Source organism: Camelina sativa, chromosome 3 (genome assembly GCF_000633955.1).
Source record: "Camelina sativa cultivar DH55 chromosome 3, Cs, whole genome shotgun sequence".
Lineage (NCBI taxonomy): Eukaryota > Viridiplantae > Streptophyta > Magnoliopsida > Brassicales > Brassicaceae > Camelina > Camelina sativa.
The window spans coordinates 27,673,959-27,688,803 of record NC_025687.1 but is presented as its reverse complement, the minus strand read 5'-3'; the positions used below and the strand labels follow the sequence as shown (position 1 = coordinate 27,688,803).

At 37.2% G+C, this 14,845-nt stretch overlaps 5 protein-coding genes across 6 annotated transcripts; 4 read left to right on the top strand and 1 right to left on the bottom strand.

The window, feature by feature from the left end:
- LOC104778374 (mediator of RNA polymerase II transcription subunit 9-like) lies at positions 18 to 1,485 on the top strand. Of its 2 annotated transcripts, XM_010502810.2 has the most exons (5): positions 18 to 598; positions 681 to 743; positions 844 to 924; positions 1,011 to 1,069; positions 1,156 to 1,485. In XM_010502810.2, exons 1-5 carry the CDS (start codon positions 113 to 115, stop codon positions 1,211 to 1,213), a joined length of 747 nt encoding a protein of 248 aa, XP_010501112.1. In that variant the 5' UTR covers positions 18 to 112; the 3' UTR covers positions 1,214 to 1,485. The 2 variants fall into 2 exon arrangements, with proteins under 2 accessions (XP_010501112.1, XP_010501113.1); XM_010502811.2 differs by lacking the exon at positions 844 to 924.
- Positions 3,454 to 5,978, top strand: LOC104778373 (LYR motif-containing protein 4A-like). The gene is given in 3 exon segments (XM_019242055.1): positions 3,454 to 3,814; positions 5,506 to 5,624; positions 5,627 to 5,978. Coding segments are annotated over 2 exon segments (261 nt in total). The 5' UTR covers positions 3,454 to 3,814; positions 5,506 to 5,516; the 3' UTR covers positions 5,780 to 5,978.
- LOC104779366 (putative F-box protein At1g55070) lies at positions 6,007 to 7,489 on the bottom strand. Its single transcript, XM_010503717.2, has 3 exons — positions 6,443 to 7,489; positions 6,188 to 6,306; positions 6,007 to 6,060 (listed from the first exon to the last, which is right to left on the bottom strand). The coding sequence occupies exons 1-3, from the start codon at positions 7,275 to 7,277 to the stop codon at positions 6,007 to 6,009; spliced, it is 1,008 nt and encodes a 335-aa protein (XP_010502019.1). The 5' UTR covers positions 7,278 to 7,489.
- Positions 7,674 to 8,716, top strand: LOC104778372 (protein translation factor SUI1 homolog 2-like). Its single transcript, XM_010502809.2, has 4 exons — positions 7,674 to 7,761; positions 7,914 to 8,119; positions 8,291 to 8,344; positions 8,440 to 8,716. The coding sequence occupies exons 1-4, from the start codon at positions 7,725 to 7,727 to the stop codon at positions 8,482 to 8,484; spliced, it is 342 nt and encodes a 113-aa protein (XP_010501111.1). The 5' UTR covers positions 7,674 to 7,724; the 3' UTR covers positions 8,485 to 8,716.
- LOC104778370 (phospholipid-transporting ATPase 6-like) lies at positions 9,173 to 14,655 on the top strand. The gene is made up of 11 exons (XM_010502803.1): positions 9,173 to 9,473; positions 9,547 to 11,632; positions 11,723 to 11,833; positions 11,921 to 12,197; positions 12,279 to 12,367; positions 12,482 to 12,569; positions 12,660 to 12,869; positions 12,951 to 13,076; positions 13,157 to 13,255; positions 13,337 to 13,528; positions 13,621 to 14,655. Exons 2-11 carry the CDS (start codon positions 9,798 to 9,800, stop codon positions 14,317 to 14,319), a joined length of 3,726 nt encoding a protein of 1,241 aa, XP_010501105.1. The 5' UTR covers positions 9,173 to 9,473; positions 9,547 to 9,797; the 3' UTR covers positions 14,320 to 14,655.

Here is a 14,845-nt window from a genome sequence, read left to right as displayed (position 1 = left end):
TGGGCTTTTACCCATTTAATACGCTCAGCTTACGACGTCGCCTTTTGTCTCTCTGTGGGTCTTCTTCTTCCTTGAACGACGAGAAATAGTGAGATCGGAGGAGGAGCAAAACATGGATCAATTCTCAGGAGGAGGTAATAATTGGTCGATGATCCCAAACGTGCAGGCGCAGGGTAACTACGGTACACCGACGAATCATGACCAGCAGCTATTCAACCTTCAGCAGCAACACCAACAACAACAATTACAACAGCAGCAGCAACAACAACAACAACAACAACAGTTTCATCATCAACAGCAGCAGCAGCAACAATTCCAGCCACAACAAGATATACAGCAATTTCAGCAATTCCAACAACAACAACAACACTTCATTCAGCAACAGCAATTCCAACAACAACAACAACGGTTGTTACAATCTCCTCCGCCTCCTCCTCAGCAGCAGCAGCAGCAGCAGTCGTTGCAATCGCCTCCGCCACCACAAACTATGGTTCATACGCCTCAATCTATGATGATGCATACACCGCAACAGCAACAACAGATGGTGCAGACTCCGCAACAGCATCAGTCTTTAGCTTCTCACTTCCATCTTTATCCCGTAAGTTTTACCCATAAATTGGTTTCTTCCAACTGGAATTGGGATCTGTTGGGGAGTCTAATTTCGTGTTAATGAACCGCAGATGGTGGAGAAATTAGCCGATGTCGTTGAAACTGGAACACGAGATCAGAATTCTGATGCCCTGGTTTGTTAAAAATCCAGTCTTTTTAAGATTTTCTAGGCTTCTTTCTTGTTGGATGTTGAAAATAGTGTGTGTGTGTGTGTGTGGGATTGTGAATTTGCAGGTGGCTGAATTGAATAGCCATTTCGACAAGTGTCAACAGTTGTTGAATTCGATTTCAGGGTCACTAGGATCTAAGACTATGGTAGTATCATTAACATCTTGGATCCGAACATACTCTGCTTCTTAATATGTATGTGCTTATGGATCGCTCTTTGTGTATTTGTATAGACTGTTGATGGCCAAAAGCGAAATGTTGAAGAGAGTGAGCAATTGCTTCAACAAAGAAGGTTAGCAGAAATTGGTATCATATCTTTTTATCTGATTAGATTGATCTTTACTCTTACCTTTGTGTTGTGTTATGTCTTTTGGTCAGGGATTTGATTCTGGAGTACAGGAAATCTATTGAAGAGATTGTCAAGATCGAGCCTTAGTTCTTATATTGCTTCCAATATGTTTTGATTTTAGCAAATTTTAGGTACTAAAAAGACCAGTATCTGTTTATCAATAAACCAATGTTTATTCAGGAGAATGTGGTTTTCTTCTAGAAATATTTTTAGCTACTAAACAATAATAGATCACAAAGCACCATGTTTTTTTTTTGTCTGCGTCAGACCAAACCAAAATCTTTGTCTGTGTGCTTTCTCTAGTTATCTTTCGTGTGTCTTGTTGGAAACAGTTTCTGTTGAAGATATTCTTGATGAAAGTCTCCGTTTGTTGTAACCTTGGATTGAGCTTGAGGGTTACTATTCGTGGATCGAGCTTGTCCTTCTTCCGCGAGTTTTCTGGGCAGATACATCGCGGTGGGAAGAACTAAAGCAGTTAAACCAAGCCAAATTGTTCACAGGGATAGTCAATTGGACTGTCCATATCTAAATGGACACATACGTTTAATGGACATTTATGGTCAAAGCCCAAATAGAACTATGACCAATTGGACTGTCTATCGGATCCAAATAATACATGAACTCAATTAAGCTAAAAGCTTATAAATTCATTATAATAAAAATTCATATATAACACTCAAAAATTCATATAAAACTTATAAATTGAAGTTTTGTTCATGGAAATTGCACATGGTCTTTATTCTCTAGTCTTGAATCATAAAAATGACGAAATAAACAAAAAAAATTCCCTAAATTTTGGAATCCCTAACTTTGAAGGATTATTAGACAGACCATGCCCGCGGGCTAAATTGTTTTTGGGTCCATTTGACCGCTTCAAATTTGGTCATGACCATAACCGGTCCAATTTAATTTGGACATGGTCAGCCCATGGTCTCTAAGCCCAATTGACATCCCTAATTGTTTGCCTCTCACCCATTACCACAAAAACAGTAAGATTTTCAAACCTTTATTGAAAAACCCAGTAAAAGCTCCCTGCAACTAAATTGGGGCTGAAAAATCCATCGACACGATTTTTCAGCATTTAAAGACTTAACTACACTTGTCTTCTCTCCTAAACAAACAAACAATAAAATGCATTACAGTAGCTTCGCCATAAATGTAATCCCAAAGCTTTAAACGAGATAGAAACAGAGAATAAGAGAAACCGTTAAAACCAAAAAAAAGGGTGAAACAGAACCAGAAGTATTAATCTTGTCTGTAAGTTTGAAGGTTAAGACATTTAGGAAAGGTATCATACCCTCTATGTTTTATCGAGATCAAAGTAAATTCAACCGACAGAGAATTCTTAAGACTTGACACATTATATGTAATGTATGTATATGTAACTTGGTAAGAAAATCAGAGGTTTTTACACTCAAAAGTAGGCCTGCGAATTCGTTTTTTTCGGGTAAATCGGGTCGGTTTTTTCGGTTATCGGGTAATTCAGAAATTGAAAATTCTACCGAAACTAACCAACTAATAGATCAGTTCAGATCAGTTCGGTTACGGTTATTTTGGTTCAGAGGATTTGGTTATTTCGGTTACTATTTTAGTTAAAAGTTGGGCCAAATGTTTATTATTTTAACTAAATAGTTGGGCCAAGCCCAAAAAATATTTGACCAGCAAATTATGAAACCGTGTGTTTCATAACTTTCCTTCTGTAATCCTAATTCTCTTCGACGGCGGCTTGACGATCGTGAATTCAAAGTTAGAGTAATAGCTTTCTCCGATGCTGCTTAATTCTTCTCGTGATGGCTTTGGAAAGTCTGTAATTGATGTGTTTTGGCTGATCGTGATTCGGTAGAGATGGAGAAGATGAAAGTTAAGGTTAAAGAGAAGAAGAAGAGATCCGACCAAAAAAGAAGGAGGAGGAGAAAAGGGAGAAGAAGATGAAAAAGATATCAAGAAGAAGGAGGAGAAAAGGGAGAAGAAGACAGATCGAAGAAGATTGGTGGCTTAGGAGAAGATAAATGGTAGAGGAGAGATACAAATAGAGAAGATTGGAGACTACATTGGTTAGGGTTTTCTTCCTCGGTTAACCGTTCGGTTTGGGTGAACCAAACCGAAAATTTTGGTTTTCTGATTGAAAATAAAATAATTCCGTTCGGTTTACTCAATTAAGACAAACCGAACCGATTTTCACAAATCTCAGTTCGGTTCGGTTTAGACAAATCGGTTCGGGTCATAATCGCAAGCCTACTCAAAAGTCAATAGAGAAAACGTGAAGTTTTCAACACCACCCTACCTGCAGAAAACAGACATTTTTTTAAAAAAAATCAGCTGTTTTTTTCTAAGACAAGACTTATCTTGTCACTCTCACCTCATCCATTTAGAATATCATCCAAAGACCGTGGTTTTTGGGTGGCTGACAGTTCACTCGTCAATTGTGTAATTTGAGCTTGCTTTTGTTCGGCAAGAACCAAACTTCTCTCCAACGAAATTCCACATCCATTCCAGCATTTGCAACGGTTTGTAGTATACTCCTTGATTCCGACAGATAGGAAGCAAACATCTCTTCAAGCTTTTTTTGGAGTGTCTAGATTACGTTGAGAAGGAGACCAAGTGCAACGTCTAGTCAGCTAAATCCATTCTAGAGGCCACTGCAGCAATCTGTGGGCGTCTTTGTAGTAGGCGATTTTCCACCTGCAAGTGAGTGATTAAAGGTCTTGTATTTACCCAACTGTGGTATTATTGTGCAAAGTTAGAAAAAAAAAAACTCTTTGACATATCATACATTTAAAAAAAAACTAAAAGCAATGCTTAGAAAAGGGATCATATGGAAAATGTAATATAATGGAGTATTTGTTGTTTTTGTAAACATTTCATATTGTAATACCCACCTGACCTCAAAAACTGTAAAATATTTTAAATATTTATAATATGGTATTAATACTTTCAAAATTTTAGGTTTTTTTATATACACTATTTCTTATTACAAGCCACTCTATTTTTTTTATAATTGGATATACTTAATACACAATATACTTATTATCATAATAAAAAAAAATCTACATATTAAGCAAATTTATAATTACAATTCATATTTACCCGCATAAACACACATAAAAGTAACTGAGTTCTATATCAAAAGTAAGAAATGTAACACAAACATACAACATACTACAACCTAAATTATAAATATAAATATATATATATATATATACATTTTGCAAGTACATTTTGTAAAAAAAACTTAAAGTTCTAAACTATTTACAACCTAACCTATGTCAATGACATTTATGGTCTATTAAGAAAATGAGAAACTAATATTTATCATATTTAACAAAATTTTCTAAAATCACTAGCAAATAAATCCCAATTACCATTTTCCAATTTATTTCTCTCCTTTCATCCTTATATGATTTTATTTGTTTTTAAAATTAATTTATTATGTAAAACATATGTATAATAAAAATACAAGTTTTACGCATATTTTGCAATTTGATCTTTTTTAATAGAAACATATATTAAAAGTGTATGTATAACTTTCTAAATAAGGTAATTTTTTTTTACAATAGTTCAGATCATTATAAATAAGACTAATATGTTTTAAAACAGGATTATATGGCGGGACAGTTTAAATCGATATTATTAATTAAAAATATTATTTATTTGGTGCTACAACAAGGGTAAATCATCATTCTATTGTTTTGTTAACATCATCAATATGAAAACATTATACATATTTAAAATGACTAAATTATGTTAATGTATAAAAGCAAATTGTGGTGTGATATACTACAGTTAAATCCTAGATTTAACAATCAAATACAACTACATATATACCATCTTAAACATCAAATAAAATAAAAAAAATTAACTATTAATTACAACTTCAAATTTAATAATTTTGGTAAAAATATAGTGTTGATGGTGAAAATCTTGTAATTAAAACTTTTAAATAAAATATAGGCCCGCAGTCGCCATCATGGCTTTGCCTTATACAACGAATTCGATTCTCTCTCTTATGACTTATCTCGGCGGGAAAAAACCCTTCAAAGTTAAAACTCTGTATTCTCCGATCTCCGGCGAGAAGATAAATCTGTGTGTTCTGAGCTTGGTTCACCATATCTCCTCGCTGGGTTACGGCGGTACGTTTCTCTCATGTTTTTTTTTTCTTTTCGAAATTGATTTGTCTCTGTCTGCCTGTTTAGTTTCCGATTTCATTATTCGGTTTGTATGATTTTAGTTTTGCTGGGATATGTTCTGATTTGTGTTGAATTGGAGGAGCCTTTTGGAATTGTATGGCTTTGATATTGGTGATTACTGATTAATGAATCTTTTCCTTTTCGGCATTGCTAATCATTCCTGTTTATGTATTCTTTGTTAACTGATTGCAGTTAATCTTGCAATGGTTTCTTCTACAAGTGAAGTTGTCAGCCTCTGTCGTGCCCTGCTTCGAGCGGGGCGTCAGTACCCTCATTACAACTTGAGGGAGTACACTAAGCGAAGGACTTTGATTTGGATGGCTTCCGCATGAACAAGAATCTCACTGACCAATCCAAGGTGAATGAGGCTTATGCTGAAGCTAAGGCACAACTTGTGGTTTTAGAGAGGTCGGTCAAGCTTTACTCCTTATATCCTCCCAAGACCAAGAACATCATGGAAGTCTAAGCTTCAGTAGAGATGTATGTTTTTGTCATTTAAATATCTATCCTCCAAAGCTATTTGATTTGCCATATTATTATTGGTCATGTTGGAACTACTTCATATTAATTGTGTTTTGATAAGAGGTTTTGGCTAGAATATGATTGATGCATTATTATTGGTGTTTGTATGGGATTGTGAATTACTCTATTTTATAGTTCGAGATTGTCTACTTCTCATCTAGTCTTTGTGTTTTATGGCTTCAAACTTTCATTATAGAAGCAAAGAAGTGAGCACTTGAAAGAGTACTGCATAAAGATCCAATAAAACACTTAAAATTTAAAGAAGCTTCACATCCTCTACATAGTTTGGGAAGGTGTAAATACTACAACCGTTAAGAAGTTCAAATCCTGGAATAAAAACTCTTACTCTTACCATAGTGTTGCTCTGGAGATTGTAGTAAGAAATGTAAAAGGAACCTTTTGGTGCATAGTTTGGTGAAAAGACAATTTCCTCTCTATGATCATCAGTCACTCCAACAGCGGATACATGCTCTGTATTTCATTGAACGGGGGTCACCAATATATGCTTTGACCATTTATGTTCCTCGGCATCTTTTAAAACCCAAAACACAAAACCATCGTCATGGTCCTGAGTATCAACTGCACCTAGTTTACCCTTGTAGTTTACCAGAGTAGGGAGTCACGTCCATAAAAGATAACCTCTCAGGTCTCCTGATTATAAAATCGAATGTCTCGGACCTAACATTAAAGCAGACGATCATACGTTTTGCGACAGATGCTGTGTAATACAAAACACCATTGATGCATATCCCATTATCATCTAGAGGAGAATAAGATATGCAACATGGGATCTTTCTCCACAAGAGTTTTCTTCCAGTGTCTAATGTGAGAACTTGATGCTCAAGTGTTCGACGATGAGACCAAGTTAAGCACAATACCTTGAATTTATTTCCAATCGGATCATACCCAAAATACGTTTTCACTTTGGGTGTTGCTACGGACTCTCCTGTGATGGGGTTAGAGATCACAGCCATGACATGATTCTCTTTCTCAAGTTGGTGACAAACAATTCCACGAACAGGGCGATAGGTTTGAGAGAAAACTGTGCTACGGGGAAATGTGCGATGAAACGTGGCTGTAACAACAGTAGAGTTTTTTACAACAGTAGAGTTGTTGTTGTTGTTATCAAGTTTTTGAGGTGCCGAGCAGAAGTAGAGTTGATCTCCAAGTACGAAGGAGAAAAGGAGCCTCGGTGGATCCGGAGAATTGATCGGGAACAACTGATTATAATTTTGACGGCGAATTATGGACGACCAGAGCTTACATACACAACGACACTGAGCCATAGACCTGGCGGATAACAACCTCGACAAGATTCTGATGAAGAGATCAACAGGGATCGGAGCAAAGTATTCCATTGCACATCGTTCACTGGATGATCCGGATACAGTTAGGGTTAGGTTTTCCTCCGTGACCTGCTGCTTACGTTTTCTCATCGCCATAGGAGGAGAGAATTCGGCTCTGCTTTCGACGGTTCCAGAACTTATGACACACGCTCCAGTAAGTTGGGCTTTATAATGGGCTTTGTTCCGGCCTAGTAATAAAGAGTTGAGATAAAGGACGCAACTAGATAGATGATGAGTGGGAGGGAATCGATGCCGTGCCGGACTCGCCGACTTTATTTTATTTACTTTTTCTTTTGGTTTTTCTAAAATTAATTAATTAAAAGAAAAAATAAGAATATTATTGGGACTTTATTTTATTTACTTTTTCTTTTGGTTTTTCTAAAATTAATTAATTAAAAAAAAAATAAGAATATTATTGGGACTTAATTCGACTTTTNTCACCAGTGTTGCTTTTACGTTATGTTACTTAGTTCGACTTTTGTTCTGTTTTTTTATGTTCAGGCCCTTGTCTCGTTTGCGCTCCCTTGTATCAACTTAAGGTTCATGTCTGATCTTGAAGTTCAAGTCCCCACTGCCTTTGGTAAGCGCATTCTTCCGAAATTATAGCATTGTGCTGTTTGAAATTGTTGTGAATATGATAATGATGATGATATATGATGGAGTATTTCTTATGTTATGTTATATGATCTTCTTATGCTATTGTTTTGTGTGTGTGTTTTTGGTGATATAAAGATCCGTTTGCTGATGCAAATGCTGAGGACGTTGGGGCGGGAACAAAGGAATACGTGCACATTCGTGTTCAGCAGCGTAATGGTAGGAAAAGCTTGACAACTGTCCAGGGACTTAAGAAAGAGTATAGCTATAGCAAGATCCTTAAAGACCTTAAGAAAGAATTCTGCTGCAATGGCACTGTCGTCCAGGACTCTGAATTAGGACAGGTGTGTTCCTGTCTTCCTTTTAAAACGTTATTACGTCTTCTACAGCGTCAAGGCTTGCGGTCTCGAACCAAGAAGCTATACCATAGCTTTCGAGACTTGATAATGAAGCATTTTGGATTTGCTTGTAGTAGCTAAGATGAGTTAATATCAGTTTGAATATGTTGTTTGTAGGTTATTCAGCTACAAGGCGATCAGAGGAAGAACGTCTCCACCTTCCTTGTTCAGGTAATCATCATATTTTTGTTATCCTAGTTCCATCGTTAGTGGTCTTGAAGTTGGAAACATTGTAATCCCTGATCTGAGAAATGTTTTTGAAACAGGCTGGGCTTGTGAAGAAGGATAACATTAAAATCCATGGTTTTTGAGGAATTCCAAAGAGAGATACTCGTTGATCAACTTGTATTTTTACGGAATCAGCCAAAAGGAAGTATAAAAAAAAAACATCACTTAAATGTATGAATGCTTTTATTATATATACAGTATTGTATCAGAAAAGAAGTTTGCTTGTGAGTTGTGAGCGAGTATAAAAATGTATCAACGAAAAACTTGTCGTTTGCATTTTGTAGTGTGAGATTAATATCAATAAAAATTTCTCTCTGAATTCAACTTCGATGTCTGATGCGTAAAACCAAACCGGTTTCTGAACCATTTGCTCGTCTGGTTCCTGTACTGATGATTCCAGGCACGTGATTGGTAGTCATATAGTAAGCACTTGAAAATGGTTAGATTCTTACACACTTTGTGTTGATTTCTAGCCTAAAGAATAATGGGTTTAATTATCTTTTTTTTTTTTTTCCTTTTTTTGACTTTCATTTACAACAATGAATCTAAATTATGTTAGTTAGTCAATATATCATTTAATATCAGTTAAGATGTATATAATGTAAGATTACTTTCTTAATAATGTGTGTAAGTTATTTTAGATCACTATTTTTTGAGTCAACCAGAAAGAATAAACCAGTTAAGCTTGGTAACTTTTTGGACAGAAGTAATTAAGGTATTAATTAGAAAAAAAGTCAGAAATTAAAAATAGGAAAGGGAGAATTGCTGCGTTGGATTTGAGAGTTTGCAAATGCAGTCAAGAGAGGAGAGAGTGAAGGAAGGAGAAGGAGAGATTAACCTCTAACCCTCTCTTCCTTGTTTAGACAATAGAGAGAGAGAGAGAGAGAACCAGAGGAGCCCTCTCTTCTCTTCTCCCTTCATTTCTCTTTTCTTCTTCTCTGTTTGGATCTCTCTCTCTCCCTCTCTCATTTAGCCACCACACCAAACTTTTTTATTCGTTTTTGGTTCATTCCTGAGGTAAAGAAAAAACGTGTTTCTTCGTGTTGATCATGAACGACCCTACCGATTTCAGGTAATCTCTCTCTCTCTCTCTCGCGATTAAAATTTTTCTCCGATCACTAATCTCTCTTTTCTTTAACCTTCAGTGACGTGATCTTCAAGGGATTCTCTCTCTCTGTCTTGTGTTACAAGTTTTGGGAGGGTTAGATGCACCCCATTTTCGGAGGATTCCATATTGATTTTTTCATATTGTCCGAAACCTAAATTCAGTTTTTTTTTTAATAGAATCTGGATCATATTTTGGTATGTGCTAACTAATTTATACGTTTTGGCAGTATCAAGGACGACAGTTAATGGTGTTTGTCTTACGATTTTGAGGTGAAGAGTAAATAAATTAATGGCTCGTCGTAGAATTAGATCAAGGATTCGTAAAAGCCATTTCTATACCTTTAGATGTCTTAGGCCTAAAACTCTTGATGACCAAGGTCCTCATGTTATTAACGGTCCTGGTTACACCAGAATCGTTCATTGTAACGAGCCTCATTTGCATTTGGCTACTAAACTCCTTAGGTACCGTTCAAACTATGTATCCACCACTAGGTATAACTTGCTCACTTTCTTACCTAAATGCTTGTACGAGCAATTCCACCGCGTTGCCAACTTCTACTTTTTGGTTGCTGCCATCCTCTCTGTGTTTCCTCTCTCCCCTTTTAACAAATGGAGCATGATTGCTCCTTTGGTTTTCGTTGTCGGGCTTAGTATGGGTAAAGAGGCCTTGGAGGATTGGCGCCGCTTTATGCAGGACGTTGCGGTGAACTCTAGGAAAGCTAGTGTTCATAAAGGGAGTGGGGAGTTTGGTCGTAGGGCGTGGAAAAATATCCGTGTGGGAGATGTGGTAAGGGTGGAGAAAGATGAGTTTTTCCCGGCTGATTTGTTCTTGTTGTCTTCGAGTTATGAGGATGGGATCTGTTATGTGGAGACGATGAACTTAGACGGAGAAACTAACTTGAAAGTAAAGAGATGTTTGGATGCTACTTTGGCTTTGGAGAAGGATGAATCTTTTCAGAACTTCTCTGGAACGATCAAATGCGAAGATCCTAATCCGAACCTGTATACCTTTGTTGGTAATCTTGAGTGTGATGGCCAGGTTTATCCACTTGATCCTAACCAGATTCTCTTGAGAGACTCAAAGCTCAGGAACACAGCTTATATCTATGGGGTGGTGGTCTTTACTGGTCATGACACAAAAGTAATGCAGAACTCAACAAAGTCTCCTTCAAAGAGAAGCAGGATTGAAAAGAGAATGGATTACATTATATACACTCTCTTTGCCCTTCTCTTGACTGTTTCCTTCATAAGCTCTTTAGGATTTGCTGTGATGACAAAACTCTTGATGGCAGATTGGTGGTACTTGCGGCCAGACAAGCCTGAGAGCTTAACAAATCCTACTAATCCTCTGTATGCTTGGGTTGTTCATTTGATCACTGCTCTCTTGCTTTATGGTTACTTGATTCCCATCTCATTGTATGTTTCCATCGAGGTAGTTAAAGTCTTGCAAGCACATTTCATAAACCAAGACTTGCAGTTGTATGATAGTGAGAGTGGGACTCCCGCTCAAGCACGGACGTCGAACTTAAACGAAGAGCTGGGACAAGTTGATACCATCCTTTCTGATAAAACAGGAACTTTGACATGTAATCAGATGGACTTTCTGAAATGCTCAATTGCGGGCACTTCTTATGGTGTCCGTGCCAGTGAAGTTGAACTAGCTGCTGCTAAGCAGATGGCGATGGATCTTGAAGAGAAAGGTGAAGAAGTTACAAACCTTCCAGCGACTAAAGGCAGGACACAACGGTATGCAAAACTTGCCAGCAAGGCGTCAGTAGAATTTGAACTGGAGACTGTAGTCACTGCTAGCGACGAGAAGGATCAGAAGAAGAGCACTGGTGTTAAGGGTTTTAGTTTTGAAGATAACCGTCTAATGGATGAGAACTGGTTAAATGAGCCTAACTCAGATGACATTTTGATGTTTTTCCGTATACTCGCAGTTTGTCATACTGCAATTCCTGAGGTGGATGAAGATACTGGGAAGTTTACTTATGAAGCTGAGTCTCCTGATGAAGTTGCTTTCCTTGTTGCTTCTAGGGAGTTTGGTTTTGAGTTTACTAAGAGAACTCAATCAAGTGTGTTTATTGCTGAACGGTTTTTATCTTCAGGCCAGCCAGTTGTTAGGTGAGACTGTGTGTAACTTAATCATTTCCATGTTTGATATTTTGTTGATCTCTCTGCGTATAGATGTGTAATGTGGTGGTTATTTTACAGAGAATACAAAATATTGAATCTATTAGACTTCACTAGCAAAAGAAAAAGAATGTCTGCAATTGTCAGAGATGAGGAAGGGCAGATTCTTCTACTCTGTAAAGGAGCTGACAGGTTTGATTGCATAACTTCAAGCCAGATTCCAATTTTGCTTTTCATCATTACTCTTCTAACCAAAATTTAATGTTTTCTTTCCTGCAGCATCATATTTGATCGTTTATCAAAGAATGGAAAAGAGTATCTAGGAGCTACTTCCAAGCACTTGAATGAATACGGTGAAGCTGGTTTACGCACATTGGCACTTGGTTACAGAAAGCTGGATGAGACTGAGTATTCAGCATGGAACAATGAGTTTCACAAAGCCAAAACTTCAGTTGGAGCTGATAGAGATGAAATGCTTGAGAAGGTATCAGATATGATGGAGAAGGAACTGATGCTTGTGGGAGCTACTGCTGTGGAGGACAAACTGCAAAAAGGGGTATGAAGCAGTGTTCAACTTACTGTGATTATGTTCATAGAAGCAGTCCTTTTCAACTTACTGTTTGTTAGTTCACTTCAGGTACCTCAATGCATAGATAACCTAGCCCAAGCTGGTCTTAAGATATGGGTTTTGACAGGAGATAAGATGGAGACAGCAATAAACATAGGGTTTGTTCTTCTTTGTTACTGATACCACAGAGACTCTTCTAAACTGTATTCTATATGTAGTTTTGTTTCAAGGACTAAGTGGACTAATTGAGTTCTTTGGTTGGCCAAATGCAGATATGCATGCAGTTTACTTCGTCAGGGTATGAAGCAGATATCTATTTCATTTGCAACTGTAGAGGAATCATCACAAAACTCTGAAGCTGTATGTATTAGGTCGATGCTATAATGAAAAACTTACATTTACTGTTTCAGTAGAATCTTGTATGTGATACCAAAACTTGTTAATGGTCAGGCTGCAAAGGAGAACATATTGATGCAGATCACAAATGCTTCACAGATGATTAAAATTGAAAAGGATCCACATGCAGCATTTGCTTTGATCATTGATGGAAAGACACTTACATATGCTTTGAAAGATGATGTCAAGTATCAGTTTCTTGCCCTTGCGGTTGACTGTGCATCAGTGATATGCTGTCGTGTCTCTCCCAAACAGAAAGCACTTGTACGAATAAAAAATCTTTATTTATTGCAGAACATGACATGGACGCACACATAACCATATTTGTTTATCTTGGTTTTTAAGGTGACAAGGCTAGCTAAAGAAGGAACAGGAAAAACAACTTTGGCAATCGGAGATGGTGCAAACGATGTTGGAATGATTCAAGAAGCTGATATTGGTGTAGGAATCAGTGGCGTTGAAGGCATGCAGGTGCTTAAACAAACTTTTCTTCAGCACAGTGAGATATGGTTAAGTTTTTTCTGAGAATATTTGTTTCTGTTTCTATGCAGGCTGTAATGGCAAGTGACTTCTCCATAGCCCAGTTTCGGTTTCTTGAGAGACTACTTGTTGTCCACGGACACTGGTGCTACAAACGAATAGCTCAGATGGTAATATATGCATTGATCTAACTCACCAACAGCATAATATATATACTTGATCGTGATTCTTAATTGTTATTTTTCACACAGATTTGTTATTTCTTCTACAAGAACATAACATTTGGTCTAACTCTCTTCTACTTCGAAGCCTTTACGGGGTTTTCTGGCCAATCAATTTACAATGACTCCTACTTATTACTCTTCAACGTTGTTCTCACTTCTCTCCCCGTCATTTCCCTCGGAGTTTTTGAACAAGATGTTCCATCTGATGTCTGCTTACAGGTAATATAAAGTCCTTTCCATCACCTTTCACATATAAAAAAAGCAAACCTCCTTGAATCTTGACTCATTTCTTGGACTGTCTTCTTTTCTAGTTCCCTGCATTGTATCAACAAGGCCCCAAGAACCTCTTCTTCGACTGGTACAGAATCCTTGGATGGATGGGGAATGGAGTTTACGCATCCATAGTCATCTTTACACTAAACCTTGGAATCTTCCATGTCCAATCATTCCGCTCAGATGGCCAAACCGCAGACATGAATGCCATGGGAACCGCTATGTTCACATGCATCATCTGGGCAGTGAATGTTCAAATCGCTCTAACCATGAGTCACTTCACTTGGATCCAACACGTAATGATTTGGGGAAGCATAGGAGCTTGGTACGTTTTCCTCGCTCTTTACGGTATGTTACCACCAAAACTTTCCGGTAACATCTTTCACATGCTGGCCGAGACTCTAGCGCCTGCACCCATCTTCTGGCTAACTTCACTACTGGTCATAGCCGCCACAACACTTCCTTACTTGTTCCACATTTCATACCAAAGATCAGTGAACCCTCTTGACCATCACATTATACAAGAGATCAAGCATTTCAGGATTGATGTAGAGGATGAACGAATGTGGAAACGAGAGAAGTCAAAGGCAAGAGAGAAGACAAAGATTGGGTTCACGGCTCGAGTTGATGCTAAGATCAGGCAGCTAAGAGGAAAGCTTCAAAGGAAGCATTCAGTTTTAAGTGTAATGAGTGGAACATCGTCTAATGATACATCTTCAACCTCGCAACAGACTTGATGATGGAGAGACCAAGTAAGTTTTTTTAAATATATATTTACTGTGACATTTTTCTCGGGAAATCGTCATATGAAGAATGAGAAAATTGGATTCGTGTTAGATGAAAGAAAAGAGACTTTTTTTTAATTTAATTATGTTCTTTACTAATCAAATGGTTTATACAATTTAGACAAAAGTAGAAGAAAGAAGGGAATGTTGTATTGTGTTTGTGTGTATTTACACTAATGAAAAGACGGAAAAAGAGATGTGATTAGCCAAATTGGTTGACGTTTTCTTTCCCGACAGTATTCACATAACAGTGTTGTGATTACTGATTAGAAAAATGGTTGACGTTTTCTTTCCTGAAGGTATTCCATATTTGAACTATGAAGTATTTCTGTGACAAAACCGTAAAGCAGGCACAGCATCTCTCTATGACATAAGACATATAATTACGAAAGATTTGTGGATCATACACAATCGAAGAAATAAATATTGCATGTGATTTAAACGAAAAATGGTCAGACGAGACATATGTTTCACAAAG

Coding starts and splice junctions, on each gene's coding strand:
- LOC104779366 (XM_010503717.2), bottom strand. CDS start 7,277: ATGGCGATGAGAAAACGTAAGCAGCAGGTCACGGAGGAAAACCTAACC. Junction 6,307..6,442: donor GGACGTGACTCCCTACTCTG/GTAAACTACAAG, acceptor AATGAAATACAG/AGCATGTATCCGCTGTTGGA. Junction 6,061..6,187: donor ATCTCCAGAGCAACACTATG/GTAAGAGTAAGA, acceptor ATCTTTATGCAG/TACTCTTTCAAGTGCTCACT.
- LOC104778370 (XM_010502803.1), top strand. CDS start 9,798: ATGGCTCGTCGTAGAATTAGATCAAGGATTCGTAAAAGCCATTTCTAT. Junction 12,570..12,659: donor CATCACAAAACTCTGAAGCT/GTATGTATTAGG, acceptor GTTAATGGTCAG/GCTGCAAAGGAGAACATATT. Junction 13,077..13,156: donor GTGGCGTTGAAGGCATGCAG/GTGCTTAAACAA, acceptor GTTTCTATGCAG/GCTGTAATGGCAAGTGACTT.
- LOC104778374 (XM_010502810.2), top strand. CDS start 113: ATGGATCAATTCTCAGGAGGAGGTAATAATTGGTCGATGATCCCAAAC. Junction 744..843: donor ATCAGAATTCTGATGCCCTG/GTTTGTTAAAAA, acceptor GTGAATTTGCAG/GTGGCTGAATTGAATAGCCA. Junction 1,070..1,155: donor CAATTGCTTCAACAAAGAAG/GTTAGCAGAAAT, acceptor TCTTTTGGTCAG/GGATTTGATTCTGGAGTACA.
- LOC104778372 (XM_010502809.2), top strand. CDS start 7,725: ATGTCTGATCTTGAAGTTCAAGTCCCCACTGCCTTTG. Junction 7,762..7,913: donor TCAAGTCCCCACTGCCTTTG/GTAAGCGCATTC, acceptor GGTGATATAAAG/ATCCGTTTGCTGATGCAAAT. Junction 8,120..8,290: donor AGGACTCTGAATTAGGACAG/GTGTGTTCCTGT, acceptor TGTTGTTTGTAG/GTTATTCAGCTACAAGGCGA.